Consider the following 20,741-nt stretch of genomic DNA (forward strand, 5'->3'; position numbering starts at 1 on the left):
GGACTGGCCCCCTCAAAGTCCGGACCTCACTCAACCCCATCGAGCACATTTGGGGCGAGTTGGAAAATAAACTGGACAGATCTATTGTACATTCAAAGGAAAGCCTTTGGCTTCAGTTGCAGAAGGCATGGGATAACATTAGTGTTGAAGTTCTCAGAGGAAATATATTGACACTATGCCAGAGAGATGTGCTGCTGTAATTGCTGCAAAAAGGTGGACATACCAAACATTAAAGTTAAAAGTGGATAAAAACAGTACGACTTCATCTGATATTTGATGATCAGAGCAACCATCATTCAAATGAAATCATGTTTTAGAGGCAAAAAAGGTCAATATTTTCAGATTCTTCTAATAATTTTGGCCACCACTGTATTATGTTAAGGAAATATGGCTGGAAAAATTTTGTGTTAAGTGTTATGTTTGTCATGTTCTGACAATAAAAAGTAGTTTAAAACCACATGTAACTGTCTGGATTTTCTACAACTTTCACTCAGGAGCAAAAATCTGCCTTTAAACTTTAAAGAAATAATGATTCGACTGATATGAAAAATGCTATTGCGCTAATTTTTTTTACCATATCGCCCAGCCGTAATTCACACATTTATATAATTTTAATAAGAATATATTATAATATATAAAAAAATAAATAAATGTATCTATTTACACACACATATATATATATAAATATAATAGACAAATATATTTATTAGATTTAATTGAAAAAAGCATATTATACTGTAAACATAAAATTATATTGTAAAAAGACTGCAATAAATATATTTATATTAATTTATAGATGGCTAGAAAATGAAGACATAAATCTATATATACCACATGTTATAAGGGTGATAGATTTATATGTGTGTGCAGACCTCGTCCATCTGCCAAGCAGCGATTATAGCCAACAGGACTGAAGTACTCAAAGACGAAGACAGCCACGGCTGAAACTATCAACAGCATAACGAACATCATTACCCAGACATCAGCGCTGAAGGGCTCTGAGAGCAAAAGAAAGAAAGAAGGGAAGACAAATTATTAATGAAGAGTGCACTTGAATGTGGAATTTTATCTTGAATCCCCTTACAATGTGTATTTAGTACTTACCTAAAAAGGCAGAAGGAGACACTGTGCCATTGCTACGAGAGACCATGACACTAATCCCTGTCTCTATGAAGGGCACGGAGAAGTCAATGACCTCTGACCTCTCTTCATTTATGGTCAGGGACCCCACTGCCATGTGGGCATTCTTAAGCACCACCTAGACATGACGAAAAGGGACAGTTATGGCCATCTTGTACTAGTCCAGGCATGCCATGACAGAGGGAGATAACAGTGTGAAAAGAAAAAGGTGAAAGACAGATAAAACGGGAACTAGTGAATGAGAAAACCATGAAGAAAAAAACTAACAAGGAAAGCTGAAATCAGGTTACTTCCTACTCTGGGTCGCAGTAGCTTTTAATAGCCGTTTCTCCTTCTTTTCAACCTTTCCCTAATCACTACTTCCCCAAACCCATCACTTGTCCAGGTATATTTAGAGTTACATATAAGAGGCCTCTGGTGATATAGGAAAATGGGACAAAACAGAGTTAATAAGGTGATTGTCTACATCAGGACTACTCAAGGGGCCACAAAGCCGGATCCCTTTAGCCTCCAGTGCTACACTCCTAATTTTTATAGTGCTTCTGTTATATTAATGATGCTACTGAGTATTACACACTTACACAGTCACACATAAAAACTAAATGGCTTCCATTATAATCAATGAAGCTGTACTGTAAGCGCTCGTCTGTGGCACGGTTTGCAGAGTGGACTATAGATTTCCGCTTGTTGTCAGATTTTTAAAATTGCACTGTGGGTTTACCATGGTGTACAGCCGAATCTCGAAAAACATGCGGGCCGCAAAAAAGCCCTGCAGGCTGAATGTTGAGTAGTGCTATTCCATATCCTATTTCCTTTCTCTGTCTTTTCAAAATATGAGACTGTTTTTTGCATATTTGTTTGAGTTTGTGTTGCGTTATAGCATCTATCTCTGAAAACGAACATGTCTTGGAGCATCAGATCTCGTAAAGACATTAAGTAAACATAAAGCAAGCTACTAAAAGTCTGCGACTCCAAATGTGGTGCAGTTCTGAGAGTATTCATATGACTAGGACAGAAAGGGAACTGCATAACATTCATTCCAACTGTGGATTTACATATGATCCGGTAACTCATATTATTTCTCATCTGAATTAATGCACCAGCTGTATTTTCCCTTGGGCTTGTGCAAACTCACTTGCTCACATTTTCTCTCTCTTTCATCTGTTCTTGTCATGAGAGATACTGTTCAGAATTTCACTTTTTGAAAATAATACATAATCAGGAATCCATAGAGCCATGTCCAAGTGGTTATTGCACATTATCTTTAACTAAAACCATAAAAAAAAACATTTCCATCACTTGAAATAAGAAAAATCAACAAAGAAATACTAAATTAATACAATAACTAAAACTTAAAAAAACTATACATATTTAAAAACAAATAAAGATGACTGAAACACAATAAAAAATAGCACATTTTAAAATGAAAACAGAAAATATAACTAAAAATATTAACAAAAACGATACTAGTATATCAACGATACTAAAATAACACTGGAGCCATAGTGCTCAGTCAAGCAATGTGAGTTTGAGTCTGGCTCGCAACATTTCCTGATCCTTTTAATCACAAAATTTCCAGTCATTTAACAACATTTCTTAAACTGTTTTGACCAAATTATTATGTGACAGTGTGAGAACCAAAACTATACAATTTTGATATGCTCCTCTCATTTGCAATAAGGCAGAAAAGGTAGAAAATTGATCCAGCAAGCTCTTGGATGATAAACAGCCTATTCGAACCCCTACTCTAGGTGTTTACTAATAGCATTTTGAAACGAACCTCTCCAACCATGCCATTCCATGTGCCGTTGATCTTTTTGCCATGCTTCCCATTGGTCACCAGGTAGAGATCGTAGGTGAATTTTACAGACTTGGCGATCTTTTTGAGGATGTCAATACAGAAGCCCTTGCAACAGCGTTTAATGTAGATCCCTGAATCTCCTGTCTGATTTCTAGGGTAAGAAAAAACAGGAAGAAAAAGGTGAGAAGATTAATGTTAGCGCGGGAAGTTATTTTTCTAAATAGTGAAGACGTTCAACAAATTTGGCTTAAGCTGTTTATTAATTCCTTGATCAAAATACCATTTCATTATGAATCTGCATCTGAAAAAATCAATCAATGAGTCAACATAACATCAAAATGATTAATGAACACTGCATGTACTATTGCAGTGCATGTGCATTGACTGCAATAGTACAAGGCGACTTAAATTTGTCAAAATTCACACTAATCTTGGATCATTTCTCACAATAAATGGGTTTTAGCAGCAATTTATCACAAGAATGCTTAATGAATTTAACAGTAATTTAACAGATATTTAATAATCTATATTACAAAGACACGAAATACCAGTTTTAATCCAATCGAGTAAATCAGTAAATCAACTGTACAATACCATAAACACCAAATATGGTGTTTCATAATACATGATATACTCGAGTCAAGTCCTGACAGTGACAGAGCACTTTGAATATGAAAAGTATCTGTACTCAGTGCTCTAATGAGACAATCTGCATTTTGGCAGTCAAGATTAATGATTGATCTCATACAATGACTGATTTTAGATTTAAGATATTTGACCTATATTATTTAGCTTTATCAATCTTGACACGATTAAACAAATCTATACAGACATACAGTGTGGTGAAACATTCACTGTATTTCTTAGTATTGGTATTCTGTTTATTTCCAGGTTTAAATTAAATTTTGACTCTCATATTTTGCTTGTGGTCCCAGATTTTTGAACCCCACAATATTCATCTGCGATTAAACCAACGTTTTTCAATATCGACTGTGAAATCTGGGACGAATCTGAACTTTGAACCAAGCTGCAGCTCATTTCCTGAACATCTGCACTGTTCCTGTGCGATTCTCACATGAGTTTAAGCTGTTTTCTGCACGGCACTGTATTCCTCATGCAGGTGCCACTGAGGGGGTCAACATCCTCCACAATAACAAACGGAGCCTCCTCCAGCGTAACAATGGACAGGTGGTCATCCTCTCGCTCCCCAGCATCCGAGTACAGCTCGAACCGAGGCCACACGTGGTACTTCATCGTCAGAGACCCGTTCTCCCATTTACCGACCTGCGAAAGTGCAAAGAGGGCAAGATGAGCAGAAGCTGAGAGAGGGATAACAAGTGACATAATGAGAGGGTGTTGAGGTTGAAGTGGCTGAGATTGGATTAGTGCGGGCTAAATTTGAGGACGGCAGAAATCTTGAATTAAGATGAAGAGAGATAAAGAGTAAATGAAGGTTGGTAATTACATCAGGGAACTGTGCAGTCATGAGTTAAGAGAAATCAAGAGAGAAAAAGAGAAATGGGGAGCGATACCTACCCTGTCATACTGCCTCTCCTTATCTAACAGTATAATAACCAACTTTGGGTGCATCTGAAAACCGTCCTCGCTGAAAGAGAGGTTGCGCCCTTCAAATGTCACATTCATGAGGTATCTGAAGAGAAAACAAAGGGAATATATCAGACCAAGCACATTTGAGGGTTATTAACACAAAGGCACCTTCCGTTATTGTTCACCACAAATATTTTCAGAACAAGTCAAAGCAATCTACAGGATCCCTCAGTGTCAGCATTTTACAGTACATGGCTTTCCAGTTATAGTGTATGGGTTTCTGTACACTATCCGCACATGTCCACATACATTTATAATGCAGGAAAGCTGTTGTTGCTAGAGGCTGTAGCAAATAATATTCACAATGGCAAATGTGAATCTGGCAGCCTCCTGGTCACAAAACCATTATTATGACTTTTAAATCCACGAGTTTAAATCGAGTCTTGAGGAACTGCTATGACTTTCACAATCACAAAATACAATAGTCATGAGCCCAATATAATATTAAGTTAATAATACCATTTATTAGAAGTGAGTAATATTACATGCCAGATTTTTTCTAATACTTGATATCTTAGCCTTCAAGTAAGCCATCCAAGAATGCTAATTTCTTGGAAGTAGCACATTTAAACTAGTTTATAAGGTCATTATTTGAACGCTGTTGCATCTTGAAGCAGTTTGGCTTCCTATTTGCTTGTACTGGATACTGTGGATGAGACGGCAAGCATTGCATGATGAACAGTTTCATCCAAATGTCAACCTTTTTCCTAAAACAGCATGCTTGACCTCTATCGCTTAGGAATTAAATCTTGTCCCACAACCTTACCAGGTAGAGCGTATTGACCCTGTACAGATCTGCCTGTAGCTTTTGACATGGTCAACCACAAACTGTTCATTTCAGTGCTAATTTACTGGTTTATTTCCTCCTTTAATAACAGTTCATACTAAGTTAGAAAGAAAGCCTCAGTTTCTGCCCCTCAACCCTGGAGTCCCCCATGGCTCAGTACTTGGTCCTTTAATTTATTTCCGTCTACATCAGACCACCCTGCACTGCCATCTAATCACAGAGTACATTTGATTCTTCCTCACCGGCCCACCCGAATTTGCCAAATAACATCTCCAAGTTCATACAGAATGCTTTCATTCGAGTTGTAATTAACCTCTATTGTAATTAACCTCTTTCGAGTCACTAACCTACTCCACAGACAAATTTGGGCAGCGCTTAATGGACTGAGTCCAGTGACTCGTCTTTACTGACCTCATCTAGCACTTAGACATCTGTACTGCATAAACAATGTTTTAGCATTCGTATAATGTGTTGTTCTTCTTGTTGCCCTTGAGATCTAACTTAGCACTTGACTTCTTAGTATTCTCGGCCACAGCTTCAGCATTTGCCACTTACTTGATATGTGTGTTCATAATAAGAAGAAAAAGAAATAAAGATTTATAGTATATAAATATAAACACAAATACGATAATAAAAAAAGAAAAGAAAAATGAAATAAAATAAAACCCATCAGAAACATTAAACAATTTTCATTAGGGGAGAACATGGCCAGTTGTAATAAGAGCAACATGAACTTTTTTCAAAGTTGTAAATAAAACTTTAGATTAGTGATTAGATTAAGATTAGTGGAGTACATTTACAAGAAATTACTATTTCAGTCTTTATACATTTGATACTTTAAATCTATACTTTTATTTGCTGATTCTTTGTAATTCTCTGTTGTAATTTCCAATGAAAATTGTAAATCCTACACCAAATTCTTTCAGCGTACTACACAAATGTATCTTTTCTTTTTGAATTTTTGGTATATCTGTATACATAAAGTGAATTATAGTTATTTCAAATATTATATAGATTTTGTTTTTTTACATTACATTTTATGCTATTTCATGAAATGTTTCATGAAATATTTGTTAAATGAACTAAATCTGTTTTTCCTGGGCAATAACAGTTGAAATGTTCGCTAACTTCTTTTGCAGCCAAGACTTTAAGTTATGTGCCTATACAGGAACTGACTTTCATAAAAAATAAACCTAGACAGAGAAATATTATGTTTGAAAACTAGCCCCAGTCTTCCCTACAGATACATAAGAAACTGTGCCTTTTCCATTTATTTTCCCTTTTCATTAGTTCACCCTACTGTGTCAAAAACACAAAATAAAAATCCCCCAAATAATAAATTATATCAGCAGTAAATCATCATGAAAATGAATCACATGGACAAGTTGTAAGATGTTCTGCCATCAGGGTGTCAAATTTATGACGTAGAAGAACTGACCCAATTTAGGCAGTGACTGTAAATCAGTCTGTAGTCAGGTGCATGTGTGTTTGTGCCCTTGAGCAGCGATAAGCGCGCAGATTTTCATCATAACATGAGTGTGTATGTGTGTCAACAAGTTTTGTGTCAGAGCCAGTGAAAACTCTCTGCTGCACTCCTCGCTCTCTTGCCTCCATCTGTGGGCTGTCGTCGCCATGACAACAATCGGCCTCATGAAAACGACTCACCACACAAGAAATAAATATCTTCTCTAAACGAGAGAACATGAAAGAGAAATATACAAATAGAGAGGCTCCTGTGAGGAGGTCTATAACAGCTAACCGTTAGCATTGCCATTCATCTCAATGGTAGTTGCCCATCTGACAGAGGAGGCTTTGAAAGTAAAGTGCCATGGGTCCTCGGGAGGCGCAGGAAAATGACAACGTTGAGTCCAAATCAGACTATATTTTGTTCGCAAAAATGGATTTAGTCAGAAAACATAGGGGTCGTCAATGGAAAAATACGTTATTTACCCACTGAATGGTGTAGTTACAGCATCCACTAGCAGGTACTGGTATTAAAAGACTCGCAATGTATTTTAGACATTTAAACTGCAATAGTTAAGTGCACATTTGATCCGTTTAACCTACAATCTCACAGAAGCGTACACCATCAATTCCCAAATGGGTGTGTTAGGGAAGACTGTTTTGATTCCTGACATGAGCAAGTACGTGTACAACCCCAAACTGCCAACAGATAGAATGAAAGTGAGAGGATGTGTGTGAAAGAGAGAGGGAGAGAGAGAGACCCACCAGCATATAAAATGCGTTACCATGGTGCCCACAACCATAGCAATCTCCAAGCAATCTGCTGTGTTGCCATGGGAACAGTAATCTCACCCGAGAGAGTGAGAGGAAGAGACATGGAGAGAGAGGTAGCATCTTTTGTACTTACAGCGAGACGCATGATGCAGCAGAGACCCATTTATCTGTCGCTATAAATACAAACAGATCAATATCGACAAGACAGACAACCAGATTTATCGTATACGACATTTTTCAGTTCTAGCATTGATCTGACATTGAAAAACTTGTCTTCAGATTTACCGTACGCACACTCGTACATTTAAAAGCGCAACCATTCAAGGGTCTATGAATTACTTGATCTTACATTCAAGGGTTTCCTCTCATGTATAATTTTGGCCCTGACATAATATCGTGCTTGACACTTTACCATTTCGTTATACTTGTCAAGGCTGTGAAATCACCTCTCAGGTCGACAGGGAACAGCTTTAACAGCCATCGAAAACTTGAGGTGAGGACTGTATATGATTATTTCATTAACGTCTTGTCTGCTGCAGGGGTATTTCCTCAAGAGGAGCAAGTGTTATTATTGTTAACTAAAGGTAAAACATTTCTTTGATTACAATAAAAGAAAATATAAATATTACATGAAAAACTTAAACTTAAAGGGGCTATGTAGAGTTCAGAAACCCTTGTTGTTAGCGACACCGGTGGCCGTTAAGTGAACTGCAGCCAGCAACTCGTGCACACGTAACCAGGGCTTGACATTAACTTTTTTGCTCACCAGCCACTGTGGCTAGTGGTTTTCCAAAGTTACTAGCCACTCAGCAATTTCATTGGCCACAATTTTGACATTGATACATCGATAGGGAAAAAAATACCATATATTTTTAACATTATCTCATAATTTGGTAGCAGGCAGCTGCTGTCACTTTTAAGATCTGACACACAGATCCATTATATTGTTACACATGCGTTTTCTTTCTCAACTGTTTACGTTCTCTTGTGAGTACTCGCCAAGACTGGCATTTTGACATTATGTTGTGTGTATTTGACTGTTTAAGCAGCGAAAACAAACTGAGAGGTGGCTTTATGTGTGTGCACTTTGGGTGTGAGCACAAAATCTGGGGAAATGAGTAAAATGATGCACAATACGTGCAATGCCATGCTGAAATTCAAGCCCTGTGACAGCAACAATATTCATTCTGAGCAAATGAAACGAGTGACTGTGCGTTCACATCGCCAGTGGCGAGAGCATCAAAGTGGCTGGAAGTCGTTCATTTTCAATGGGAGCCGTCTGGGACGATTTGGGCGTTGAAATCAGGTCAACTTTATGGTAATGAGCTATAACACGGTTCGGCGGCAACCAATCGGAATGTAGAAGTGCTCCGCTTCAGAGAATTCCATAGAACGCAGTCTGTAAACTTTGGTTCCGACCACATTAGTGTCCACTGCGGTCTAAAGTACCGTGAAGATTAGGCAAATTAGTCCGGTGATGTAGGACTGCGCACGACTGCTTCTCCCAGTCAGCGACGGACAGTAATAATTTTTGCGCAACACTGTCTGCAACAATAACAAGTATGGGGGAGATGCAAGCAGCGCTGCTTTTGCTGGTTATGTATTGGTTTACTAAAGAGGTAACTAACAAAATGGCGGAAAAAAGACGAGCACTGATACTAAAGCATATTCTGAAAGCTAGATTTAAAATAAAGACAACGTTTGTTATTATCAGCTATTACGGACATTGACCGTGAGATTGCTGAGACGAACGCACGCCATCAGACAGAAAGAGCAAGAATGATATTTACTGAACGCAGAACGAACCTCGCAAAAGACTTTTAAAAGTGCCGGTTGACATAAAATGCTGCGTGAACTCAACCAATCATCATGTTCGGCGCCCAAGTCCCACCCCCGAAAGTTCCTGAACTTTGAAAAAGTACTACCTCGCGAGCAGGGACTTTCGGAGGGGGAAATATTTACCCGGAACTTCATTTAGACCCTGATTCTTGTGGTCGAAACACACCGAGTACCACCCCAAAGTTCCTAGTTCCTATTTTTGAGCTAGAATGCTTGTTTTTCAGCAGGAATGCAATTAGTTTGCTCTAAACAACACCAATTTGACAAATTGCATTAATGCTGCACTTCAACCAGGACAGTTATTGTAATGTAGGCTGCACACAAATTAATGTTAATGTTAATTAAAGACCACGGCTAGTAAACGTCTCTTATAAACTGCATGTTTAAACTCCCATAAACTTAACCATGAACACAAAAGCCACAACACACAAATGGCTTTTAATAGGTTTATTTCGTTAGCAAACATGTAACTATAATTGTTAAGTTCTTTCCATTGATCAATTTCTTACTTTCACATTTAAAAGATTTCATGAGGTTAACTTATACCCTACTTGTGATCAGTCTGCACAAATGCCTCCTGCTTCAATGCTTGTTTGCTTTGCGGACCCTTTAAATACAGTTAAAAAAAAACCCAAGCATTCGATCTACGTCAGAGCGTCCACAAATCTTTCTACAGCGTCATTGGCAGGGCGGCCAGAGTGAATTTTGATGCTCTCGACAATGGCGGTTTGAACGCACAAGTGAGTGAGGGTTTGTGTGTCAACTCGCTGTCGGAGAGATGAGAGAGCGAGAAAGCACAGCTGGTATTGTGAATCTATTCTGCAGAAAATGAGTATTGGAAGCGTTCATATATTTTAGTATCGATATGTTTCGAAAAACACAACATTGCACTACATTGTAGGAGTGACTGCGTTACAGGCCACTGCAGAAATCCACCTGCATTTGGCGGGTTGGTGGGTGTTAATGAGAGCGAAGTTTAGATGAATATGTAAATATGTGCTGTGCGCTTTCCTCTCAATAACAAAATAAACACACAATGACAGCGTGAGAAAACTAGCCTGGCTCCACCCTCCTACTTACTTCCGCTCAATTTTCATTTTCCTACAGTACTTTGTCTGGGATTGCGGTATATTCTTCTTCTCCGAAAGAATTTTTACCGGTCCAATCAGCGAATAGAGGGAGTGGCTGAGAACGATGACGTTAATGTTGTGCGTTAGTTTGAGTTGTAGTTCAGTAATGGCGGCGGAGAAAGATGCGAGCGAAGCCATTCATTCCGTTGTGGCACCGCTGCCGAATATCCAGAAGTTAAAGCCTTTCCAACTCGCTCCGTTAGTGTTGAAGGAGTTGGCTGAAGCCCTATTCGGATGGTAATTGTTTCTCGTGGGGTCGGAAGGTATTGTCATCATTTACAGGGGCTAGTCAGTGATTTTATTGCCGTCTGTCTCCCACCACCCGCGTAAAAATCCCCGGCCAAATTACATACTGTTTTAGACAAACACAAAGGTCGTGTGGTAATTTAATTGCTGTCCGAATCCACATCTCTGAGTTTTCAAGAATATATCACTTCAAAATTAACTATTTATGTCCTTTTTGACCACTGCAGAGCACCGTGCGGTTGCGCTTCGCTGTAATTTGGATGCATTTCTAGACTTGTATTTCTTTAAATGCTGGCAAGTATTTACAAGAGCAATATATTGCATCACCGCTCAAAAAATAAAAAGAAGAAAAGCACATAAACATTTGAATCGGGTCGTTATTTACGGCAGCATTTATTCTTATCATACCAAGCATATGAGATTTTATTTACCACATGCAATCATGTTACGGACCACGTGAGCAGGGCGTTCCCCATCACAAAACTCTCCCCTCCATTGTGAATAAATCACAATCTGAATGCACAAGCTTTAGGTTTTATCACTGAGGTAACGTGCACAACCTGCACAGTTATTTTTACGAATTTCCATAATAAATAAAGGAGAACGGCCAATACTCGCATTATTATTGTCGTGGCAAATACACACATGTATTTAAACTGACTCGTCAGGTTGAGGGTGTCTATATTCCGCCATGTAAATAGCGAATCTGCCATGGTGTAAATCAGTGGTTCTCAAACTTTTTATACCAAGTACCCCCTCAGAAAATATTTGTCTCTCCACGTACCACCATAATGACCAACTTTCAAATACAGTAGTGTAGAGGACCTAACTATTCAGCTACAGCTCTGCACAGCTCAAAAACTAGGCCGTTTATTCCTAATAGGAATATTTATTGTTGTCAGCCACTTTAACATTGTAAATACACTGTTTGAACATTAACACTGCACTGTGCTTACATACAGGTAAATTAAATAATTAAATAATGATCAAATTAAAATGTGTCGTAAAGTTAAATTAAAGTCTGTACTGTACTTAAATGTAAAACAAAAACTTTACTAAAATAAAGATTAAATTAAAATGTATGTGTTTTAAAATTAATTTATGTAGTGATTCTTCTGCGTACCACTAGAGGCAGCCTGAGTACCACTAGTGGTACTCGTACCACACTTTGAGAACCACTGGCGTAAGGCAAGCGCAACTTGCTTTTAAGGGAAATGGGAGATGGAACTCTGATTGGTTTATTGTGCGTTGCGCCCAAAACACACCCATGAATCATTAAGAGAATACGGACAACCCTTTTGGACCTTTTTTTCCATCGTTAAACTAGCAAAAGCGGATTCAGACACGCCCTAAGTGCACCTGCGCCATGCGCTTCAGACCATGCGCTCAGATCATTAAAATAAGGACCTAAAATTACTTAAACTAAAACTCATATAAATCTCAAATAAATTAATGCTAAAAAGGAATAAAAAAAAACTGAAAAAATGACAAAAGCACATAACAAAATTACTGAAACTTATTCCAAAATTAAAGTAAAGACTCAAACTATAAAAATAAAAGCGAATTCAAAATATTTCCATCTTCATGTCATCAGCGATTCTGATTTTGGCTAATGCTGTGTGCACACTCCATAAGGACCGATGCGGAGCAGACTTGGACAAATTATGTACAGTGACGTGACAACTGCCAGATTCAAACTGTGATTTCACGTTGAGCCAGAGACGGATGCGCTCAGCGCTTGCCATATACAACAACAGACATCTTTAATTTAGGTTTCGGACATTTAAATACACATAAGTACTTGTAAAACAACACATTTATAGTTTGTAAAACACACACTGGTGTGTATGGAAGCAGCAATAATAATCCATTCAAATATAATTTGCATATGTGTTTTTTTACGGACGGTTTGGAGGGGGGAGGGATGGGGGGATCACGATGCTCAACATGCCTCAACGTTGTGACGGCAATGGACGATGGCATCATCTATCGGCCCAACCCTAGTTCAAACCATTCATTTTTATAAAGTAACACTGTGCAGCAAAGACAACCACAGAAGGAGGCAGTGTCTCTTTTGCCTCCCCTGAGCCCACGGGTGTCTTGCACCTATTGTTTTTGATCAGGCACCAGTGGTGGTCTTGACTCACTTGTTGTCCTGGGCAAGATAAGGCATGAACAAAACACACACAAAAATTGATAGTTCTTTACATAAGAAGTTCAGGGGTAGTGGTACAGTTTCCCTTTAGTATGTTGGTGGACCCAGGTTCAAATTTTATTTTGAATTCAGCAGAAAAAAAAATCACACCTGAATTTGAGCCAAATTTGTTATATGGAAAATAGGTCATATGAGTTATATAAGGCAAATGACCTTCAGTTTAAAGTAAACGATCTGCGGAAGGTGCAACGTTATTGGACGGAAGAAATCTGATATGATTGGTCGATTACCCTGCCAATGGGATAACGCCTGCCCATCATGTTTGCAAACAGCTCACAAATTGGTCTTGCAGGGTCAAACTGTTGGAAATTGACGGACTAATTAAAAAGTAAACTACTCGCCCACTCCCCACTCCTGGTCACATCTGAATCGAAATGAACTTGAAATTACTTTAAATGATCTGTGACTGAGGCGATTTTTAGAGAGCATCTCCGTGTCGGCAACCTTCATGACACCAACTGTGTTTGCAGAGGATTAGCTGACTAATGGTCTGAAAATAATCTGACTATTAATAACAACAAATACATCACACATAAAATATGCTTTTTACTTCATTATTGTACTTTTTTTGGAAGTACAATAATGGAAGCTGTGTAAATGATGACAATATGTTAATTGTTAATATAAACACACAAATATATTATAGTATGGTACTAGTTGCTTGTTGATAATGCCAGGTAAATGGTATGCGCATTTAACATGGAAACCATGAATTTACATTGAACTAAAAATCCAACCAAGAGGGGGCTTTGCCTTCTCATTTTTAGAAGATCACCACAGGCCACTGGTCTAGAGGGAGGGAGGCATGGCTGTTATGCTTCTGGTGGAGGTAATTACAGTGTTTGCCTACCAGCACTGGATTATTTTAATGCATCATCAACACGAGGGCGACAATAATCTGCAGAGGATTTATAGCGCTGGAGGTATTATGACATCACAATATTAGTTAACCTAAACAGGATTTCAGATTAGCACTGATCAAATCATACTTTGGTCTCCCATATTCACAGCCACCCACAGTGCAGAATATATATATATGAAAGTGGATGTGGGCTGTGGAAATGTGTATAGGTTTTTCTAGAAGTCTGTGTGTTTATGTATGCATTTTTAATTAAAGCAAGTTATAGGCTCCTGGGTGAACCCGAGATTAATTACCTTTACTTACACAGGACACCATGTAATGATCAAACCCCTTCCCCAGGGAAGCCTGTGGGCCTTGTAACACAGCGATACACCACCACCACCACCACCACTCTAATGGATAGAACTGAAACATAGACACACACTTTCTCTCTGTGTAAAGGCGCACAAACACACCTTGGGAATTGAGCTGTGTGTGAGCTTAAAAGCCAAATGATTTGTTAAGGCAGAGACTATTCATTTTGTATTTTGTATTCTACAAGCAAACAATAAATGGAGACCGAAACAAAGTGTGACAGAGAGCAGAAACTGAGAAAGAAGAGAGTGCAAGACCAAAGGACAACCGGATGGGTTCACCAGCAAAATTGTACAACTGATATCTTGACCTACTTCTGAAGAGTTATTGTCAGCGTCTTTCAGCAATGCCCAAAAGCATAATAAACACATCCACAACCATCTTATTAAACTTTCTGGGCATCAGGTCTACTGGCCACCCACTGAACCTGAGCTCAACAGCCTGAGGCGCTACAATTAAGTGAAGTGGAGAATAAAAGCCTTGCAGCTTCACAAGCCTTAAGCACCTCAGAGGAGTCAAAGCATCAGAGAGACAAGCCACACAATCACACATGCGAGGGAAAACACAAAATATGCACACACACCAACAAACATACACACATTATCTATTTATAATTGTATACATTTTAATACTACGTCATTTTAATAGTAAAAGATGTGGTGCGGTAAAAACCTGTTGTAACAGATCTAATGGAACATTTCCTGTTATTTAAAGCTTTAAATAATGTTTTGGAGTGAAATACATTATTTTAGTGTCATGTGTTATCATGATGAAGTTTTGTATTTGTGTATGACAATGTGCACCGCACTGTAAAAAAGATTTTCAGAATTTCCGGTAAAAAAACGGCAGCTGTGGCTGCCAGAACTTTACAGTAAAAAATACAGTTGCAACATTTTAGGTTTTATGGGACAGCACTTAGTTTACTGTCTATTTTACAGTTCAAACCCGTATAATTTAAAGGTTTATGTTGTAATAATTACGTGTATGCTGTAGGGCTGCGCAATATATCGAAATTATCGAAATATTGCAAATGTACATATCGCAATATGCATATCGCAAGGGTACGCAATATCTGAATGATTTGAATAGGCTACGTCACCATTGTGAAAAGTGTATGTTTTAGGTTGACCAATATAGCAGAGAATAGACTGGGCACATGACTGTTACTTAAGTGACTTGCTTGACGTGAAAAAGAGTTATTAAACACAATAACTTGCGAAAAACAACTCCTTGCACTCTTGTGCTGTCTGACACCAACACCGAAACGTGCGCACAAGTCGTTCTTTTTCGTGTCTTGTTACACACTCGAACTGTCAATGCTTTCTTTTCCCAGAAAGAATGTGAAACAACACACAAATGATATCATTCTGTTTTTAAATATTTTTTTTATATAATTTAAATAGATTTTACACACTTAAAGCAATATCGTATCGCATATCGAATATCGCATTATTTAACAAGGATATCGCATATCGCATTTTTCTTCAATATCGGCCCTAGTACGCTGTAAAAATTTACCGTAAAAAAATGTACATGTATCATTAACTGAAATAATGATAAAAATGACCAATCTATTGAAATATTAATATCTGTTATGTACCTTTGATATATACTGACAACCACCAAACACAGTGGTGATGAGAGTCACATGATGAATCAAAGTTTTTGGGAGGACAATACCAAAATATAGAAGGAGCACAGTCTCATTAACACAAACACTAAACACCATCATGGTAACACACATGAAATTTAAAAAATGCAATAAACATTAATTTAACAACATTAGATGCAACATAAAACCCTAATGTACATAATTGATTAGAAAAAACTAAGAAGAAACATGGTTATTTCAATGAAAACACATAAAATGTGAAGTGTCACTCAGGGAATTCTGGGAATGTCAATTTACGTTTTTACACTGTAAATTACACAATAACTTGTTATTTTTCACTTTAAAAAAAGTATATATTACTGTAAAATTAATAAATGTAAAGTTAGATCTATTTCAGTTATTCACCGTATATAGTATGGAAACTTTCTGTTACCAATTAACTGTTTTTCATCGTAGAATTTTTTGTCTTTTACCGTTAAAATCATGATAATTTTTTACAGTGCATCTATTAGTCACTGATAAAAAATACTATATAAAATACAAATGTGATTTCCACATGAAAAAGTTAGTTCAGCCAAAATAAAAGTAAATTCTATATTAGTACTCAATTCAAGCTTGTAGAAATTAATGCGTAAATATAAACGTTATAAAATTAAGTAAAACCTACTCAACTTTTCTTATACTGCTGTTCTCATCATGCAATAGGGCTTGAATAATCAATAAACCTTATTAATTATTCAAGCCCTAGTGCATGATGAGAACTTTTTTGCTGTTTAACACAAGTGTTTGGTTTAGTAACTTGTCATTTTATGAAATTTGGAGTTAACGATAAATCGAATGTTACCATCATTGTGTATTGTGTATATGTGTGTACATAATATCTATTGTGTTATTTACTTAGATGCTTCTAAGTAAAACATACACTTTAAAAGAGTGGTTTAATTCAGTGTTATATTGCTTGAGTAAAACGTATCACAAAGGAAACGTCAACTAAATAGAAATTACTCCACCTTTTACTGGCCAAGTTGAAGTTACTTATTTTCTTTGTTAACTTTACTTAACTTAGTTAAGTAGAGTTTACTTTTTTTTTTCTTCAGTGTAATATATTGAGTAAGGAATAATTGACGACGGGCCGTTGAATTATTAGAATAATAATGCACACCCGAGGTGGTGATGCGGTCACGACGCGAAGCGTTTTATTATAAATAATTAAATAAATTTTAACCTCATTACCAAAACTTGATTATCATTTCTGAAATATTCCAAAACAATAATCAAATGTCTAAAATTCATTTAAAAAAAGAAGAGAAAAAAAGAAAATCTGTTAGATATATATATATATAATTTAAATTTTTTAAGGGTTTTTAAAAACAAAGTGTGAAATTGGAAATTGGTAGGCGAATAATACTAAAGGGTTTTAGAGCGGCATTAAGGTAATGATATTTTGTCTGGCCATATTCCAAATATCTATAAACATGTGGAAAATGTCTTTAAAATAAGTTTCAGAACAAAAGAGTCATTAAACTGATTAAATCATTCAAATTCTAGCATAATCTGAATGAAATAAATTTTTCGCAAGAATAATCCACACAGTGTCCTTGCGATCAATTTATCTGAGATAAGTACGTAACCTCATTTAACCCCGCTCTCAACCTTTATAGGGTACATGTATCTCATCTAACCTTCTACAACCATGCCTAAACCTTCAGCTGACCTTCAGAGGAACCCCTTGAGGCTGTTTCAGGCCCTTAACCATCACAGAACATGACCCATCCAGCTGAAAAGCCCTCCATCATCGCTGACAGATCCACCGCAGAGCATGGTGGGTGTTCCAGAATGATAATATAGAATCTTGGAATGCCATTTAAATCGTCTCCATCATGGTGGAAACGGATCATTAGAGTCCTCGAGGGGTTACAGGGTCCGGTGGTTCTCATTCAGCCCACCTCATAAGGCTGTCATTCAAAAGCTTCTTGTGTGTGTGCGTGTGCACGCATATGTGAGGTCCTAGGTGTGCATTGCAGGGTGATTGAGAGGAACCTGAACTCCCAGAGGACTCTGAACAAAACTATTTTCTCTGGTTCGTATTTACGGCTACTTTTCTCTCTCCAGCATTCATAAGACATTAAAGTGTGTCCTTATCTTCTCATCAGCCAATTCAAAAATCCACTTCAGCGACTCTAAAGGCTACCCTAACACATCTGCCTAATTACACAAATACAACCATCTTGTTCCAGCAGATACCATGTCCGCTGGGTAATTGTTGTAAACTCACCATTCACAAATAACATAAAAGCCCCCCCCCCCCCCCCACACACGCACTTAATTACTTGTTTCTCTCATCTAAACAAACAAAGCTTTCCGCAACAACACAGTTATATATCTTCATAAAATGCTCTCCGGGCTACAAATCGTTCCGGAAACATTATAAATGTTTAATTTAACATTTAAATCAAACCTTAAGTGGTGTTTTATTAATGATCGATAGCAATTTGTACGTAATTTGTATATTAAATGCATGCACAACGTGTTATCGACTAGTTAAATCTATCGGCTGGACTTAAGTGCTCGTTTACATACATGCCTTAGAAAGCAGCTTCCAAAATTAGCAATTAATATTTAAAAGTGTTTTCAGAGACAGCAGGATCAAGCGATCAGAGGATTGTTGGATGTTTCACTGCTAACCACCCCTGCAACACTTTACACAGAAAATAGTTTAAAGGGGGGGTCTAAGGCAATTTGCCTTATGCATTCTGACATATTTACACTGTTAAAGAGTTGGATTCTCGTGCTAAACATGGCCAAAGTTTCAAAAAACGAGTTGGACGTATGACCGTTGTGGAGCAACTATGCTCGAACCAGAGCTGTTCGGACCAATCAAATTGTCAGGCGGGCTTTATACGATGATGGACAGTAACGTAACCATCCACGTCATCAAAGAGCGCTTGGGTTGAATTCATTTGAATCTGAGTATGACGACGTCAGGCTAAAGTACTCTGTGTATCCTTAAATTATTTTTACAATACCGGCAAAGATCGTTTACAACGAGTTCTGTTGACAACTATGCGTTTTTTTTTTTTATTTGTATTAAACATTACAAAACATCACAGTATTAAAGCAAAACAGATAGACATGTAAATTACATCTATGCGTTAGTGGTGTGTCGTTCATGGACGATTCTTTTTTAACTAATCTTAAATATGACTCGGGAACAACGAGCTGTTTCACTGAGCGATTCGTTCATTTTGTGTTGACCGCACATGCACTACATGCAATCGGTTCTGTTCAGGATCTTCTGCATTCAGCCTATGGAGTTGGTGAACGAATGACTCGAACCTGAAGACTCGAGAGGCGAACTAATCTTTCCAGGGAACAGAGGTGATTAAATGTGATGTGACAAAAAGAAAGAACAACTCGGATTCGGAGCTGAGGTGAACAAACAGACTGCATAGCCTGAAGACCCAGCTAAGCAATTAATGAATCATTTCTTTCTTAATGTCTGGCCGTGGCTGCATTAGCTTATAATTTATTATTTATTCCAAATGTGATCAACGTTTGCATAAATACTAGATGTGTTGGGGAATTTAACATGTGACATGTTAATGATATTCTGCTGAAACGTCGCTCAACATAAGTCACTTACTCCCTTGCTCTGATTGGTTGTAGGTCTATCCAATTGAGTGCAGAGGCATTTCGGTTGAGACACGCCCCATAATCACAGCCCAATGGAGCAGTATCAGACTCATATTCTGACAACGTCAGGCTACTGTATGACGTCATAAAGAGCGGAATTCCTTTCTATGGGCACTTCTCCCGGATAAGCGTGTGCGCACATCAACCAGGGGTGCTGTGGCGAGGTGGACGAGCGAGAGACATGGGAGGAGCGAGCGAGATCGTGTGCGTGATTGAGAATGAACGTCACCTGCGAGGCACACTGGTCTCGAGTCCTCTCATGTGGGAGCACGGAGGCATATAAGGACGAGCGGCTCCAGTGAAGGATGAGAGAGGACCAGGCCTGGATTTTAAGTTGCTTTTTATTTACGTTTTGTTATGTGTGTGCGCGGCAGTCGTCCGTGAGGCTTTTACTTACTTTATTTGATTAAAGTTATTGTTGAATGTTCGCCGGTTCCCGCCTCCTTCTTCACACACGAACAAACTCCGTTACAGGTGCATTTCCCAAAAGAATTGTTAGCCAACTATCAAATAGTTAGCAAATTCCATCGTTATCAACATAGTTCAACGAGTCGGTGTTTCCCGAAACCATAGTTCGAATGAACATTCGAAACGGCATCGCAAACTTGTGTGGTTGGAACAACAGCTCTCGACCTGTGGTTATAAAGCAGTTTCTTGGAAGTATGACATGTGGACTTAATAAATCCTTATCTTGAGCAAAATAAGCAATCTGACATTCAGTACTATCATATCTTTTATTTAGCATACAAATGTAATTTATGTCTTTTAGTTTGTCAAGAGATTTAAAGCACCTTTTTTGAAGAGAGCGCATGTGAGTACGTGCTCTAGTACATAAGAACGAGCCAATGATTGAATCTGGAAATAAAGCAAAATAACTGAAAAAAATGAGAATTACTCCTCAGATAACATGTCGATAATTTATAGCAAAAAAAATCTAGCAAGAATTCGATCACTAACTAATTCATTAAAAGCAGATATTACTCTACCAGATGTGTGACATCATTAACCAACGTGGTTGAATGACAGGACGGTTTCGGGAAACAGTCGTGACTAGTTAGTTGATTTCTTCAACGATGCATCGTACTATGGTAGTGAAGTGAAAGTGAAGTGACATGTGGCCAAGTATGGTGACCCATACTTGGAATTTGTGCTCTGCATTTAACCCATCCAAGTGCACACACACAGTAGCCCGGGGAGCAGTTGGGGGTTAGGTGCC

At 37.9% G+C, this 20,741-nt stretch overlaps 1 protein-coding gene across 1 annotated transcript in view; it reads right to left on the minus strand.

Moving 5' to 3' along the window:
- Positions 1-20,741, minus strand: part of grin2bb (glutamate receptor, ionotropic, N-methyl D-aspartate 2B-b) — a gene marked incomplete at both ends in the record, with an annotated part of 135,646 nt that overhangs the window by 18,151 nt on the left and 96,754 nt on the right. Inside the window, 5 exons of the mRNA XM_079812111.1 lie at positions 873-998; positions 1,105-1,258; positions 2,921-3,092; positions 4,017-4,225; positions 4,478-4,592. Of these exons, the coding sequence (XP_079668237.1) occupies positions 873-998; positions 1,105-1,258; positions 2,921-3,092; positions 4,017-4,225; positions 4,478-4,592 (776 nt within the window). The remainder of the gene's footprint in view (positions 1-872; positions 999-1,104; positions 1,259-2,920; positions 3,093-4,016; positions 4,226-4,477; positions 4,593-20,741) is intronic.

Source organism: Gobio gobio (assembly GCF_949357685.1).
Source record: "Gobio gobio genome assembly, chromosome: 3".
Lineage (NCBI taxonomy): Eukaryota > Metazoa > Chordata > Actinopteri > Cypriniformes > Gobionidae > Gobio > Gobio gobio.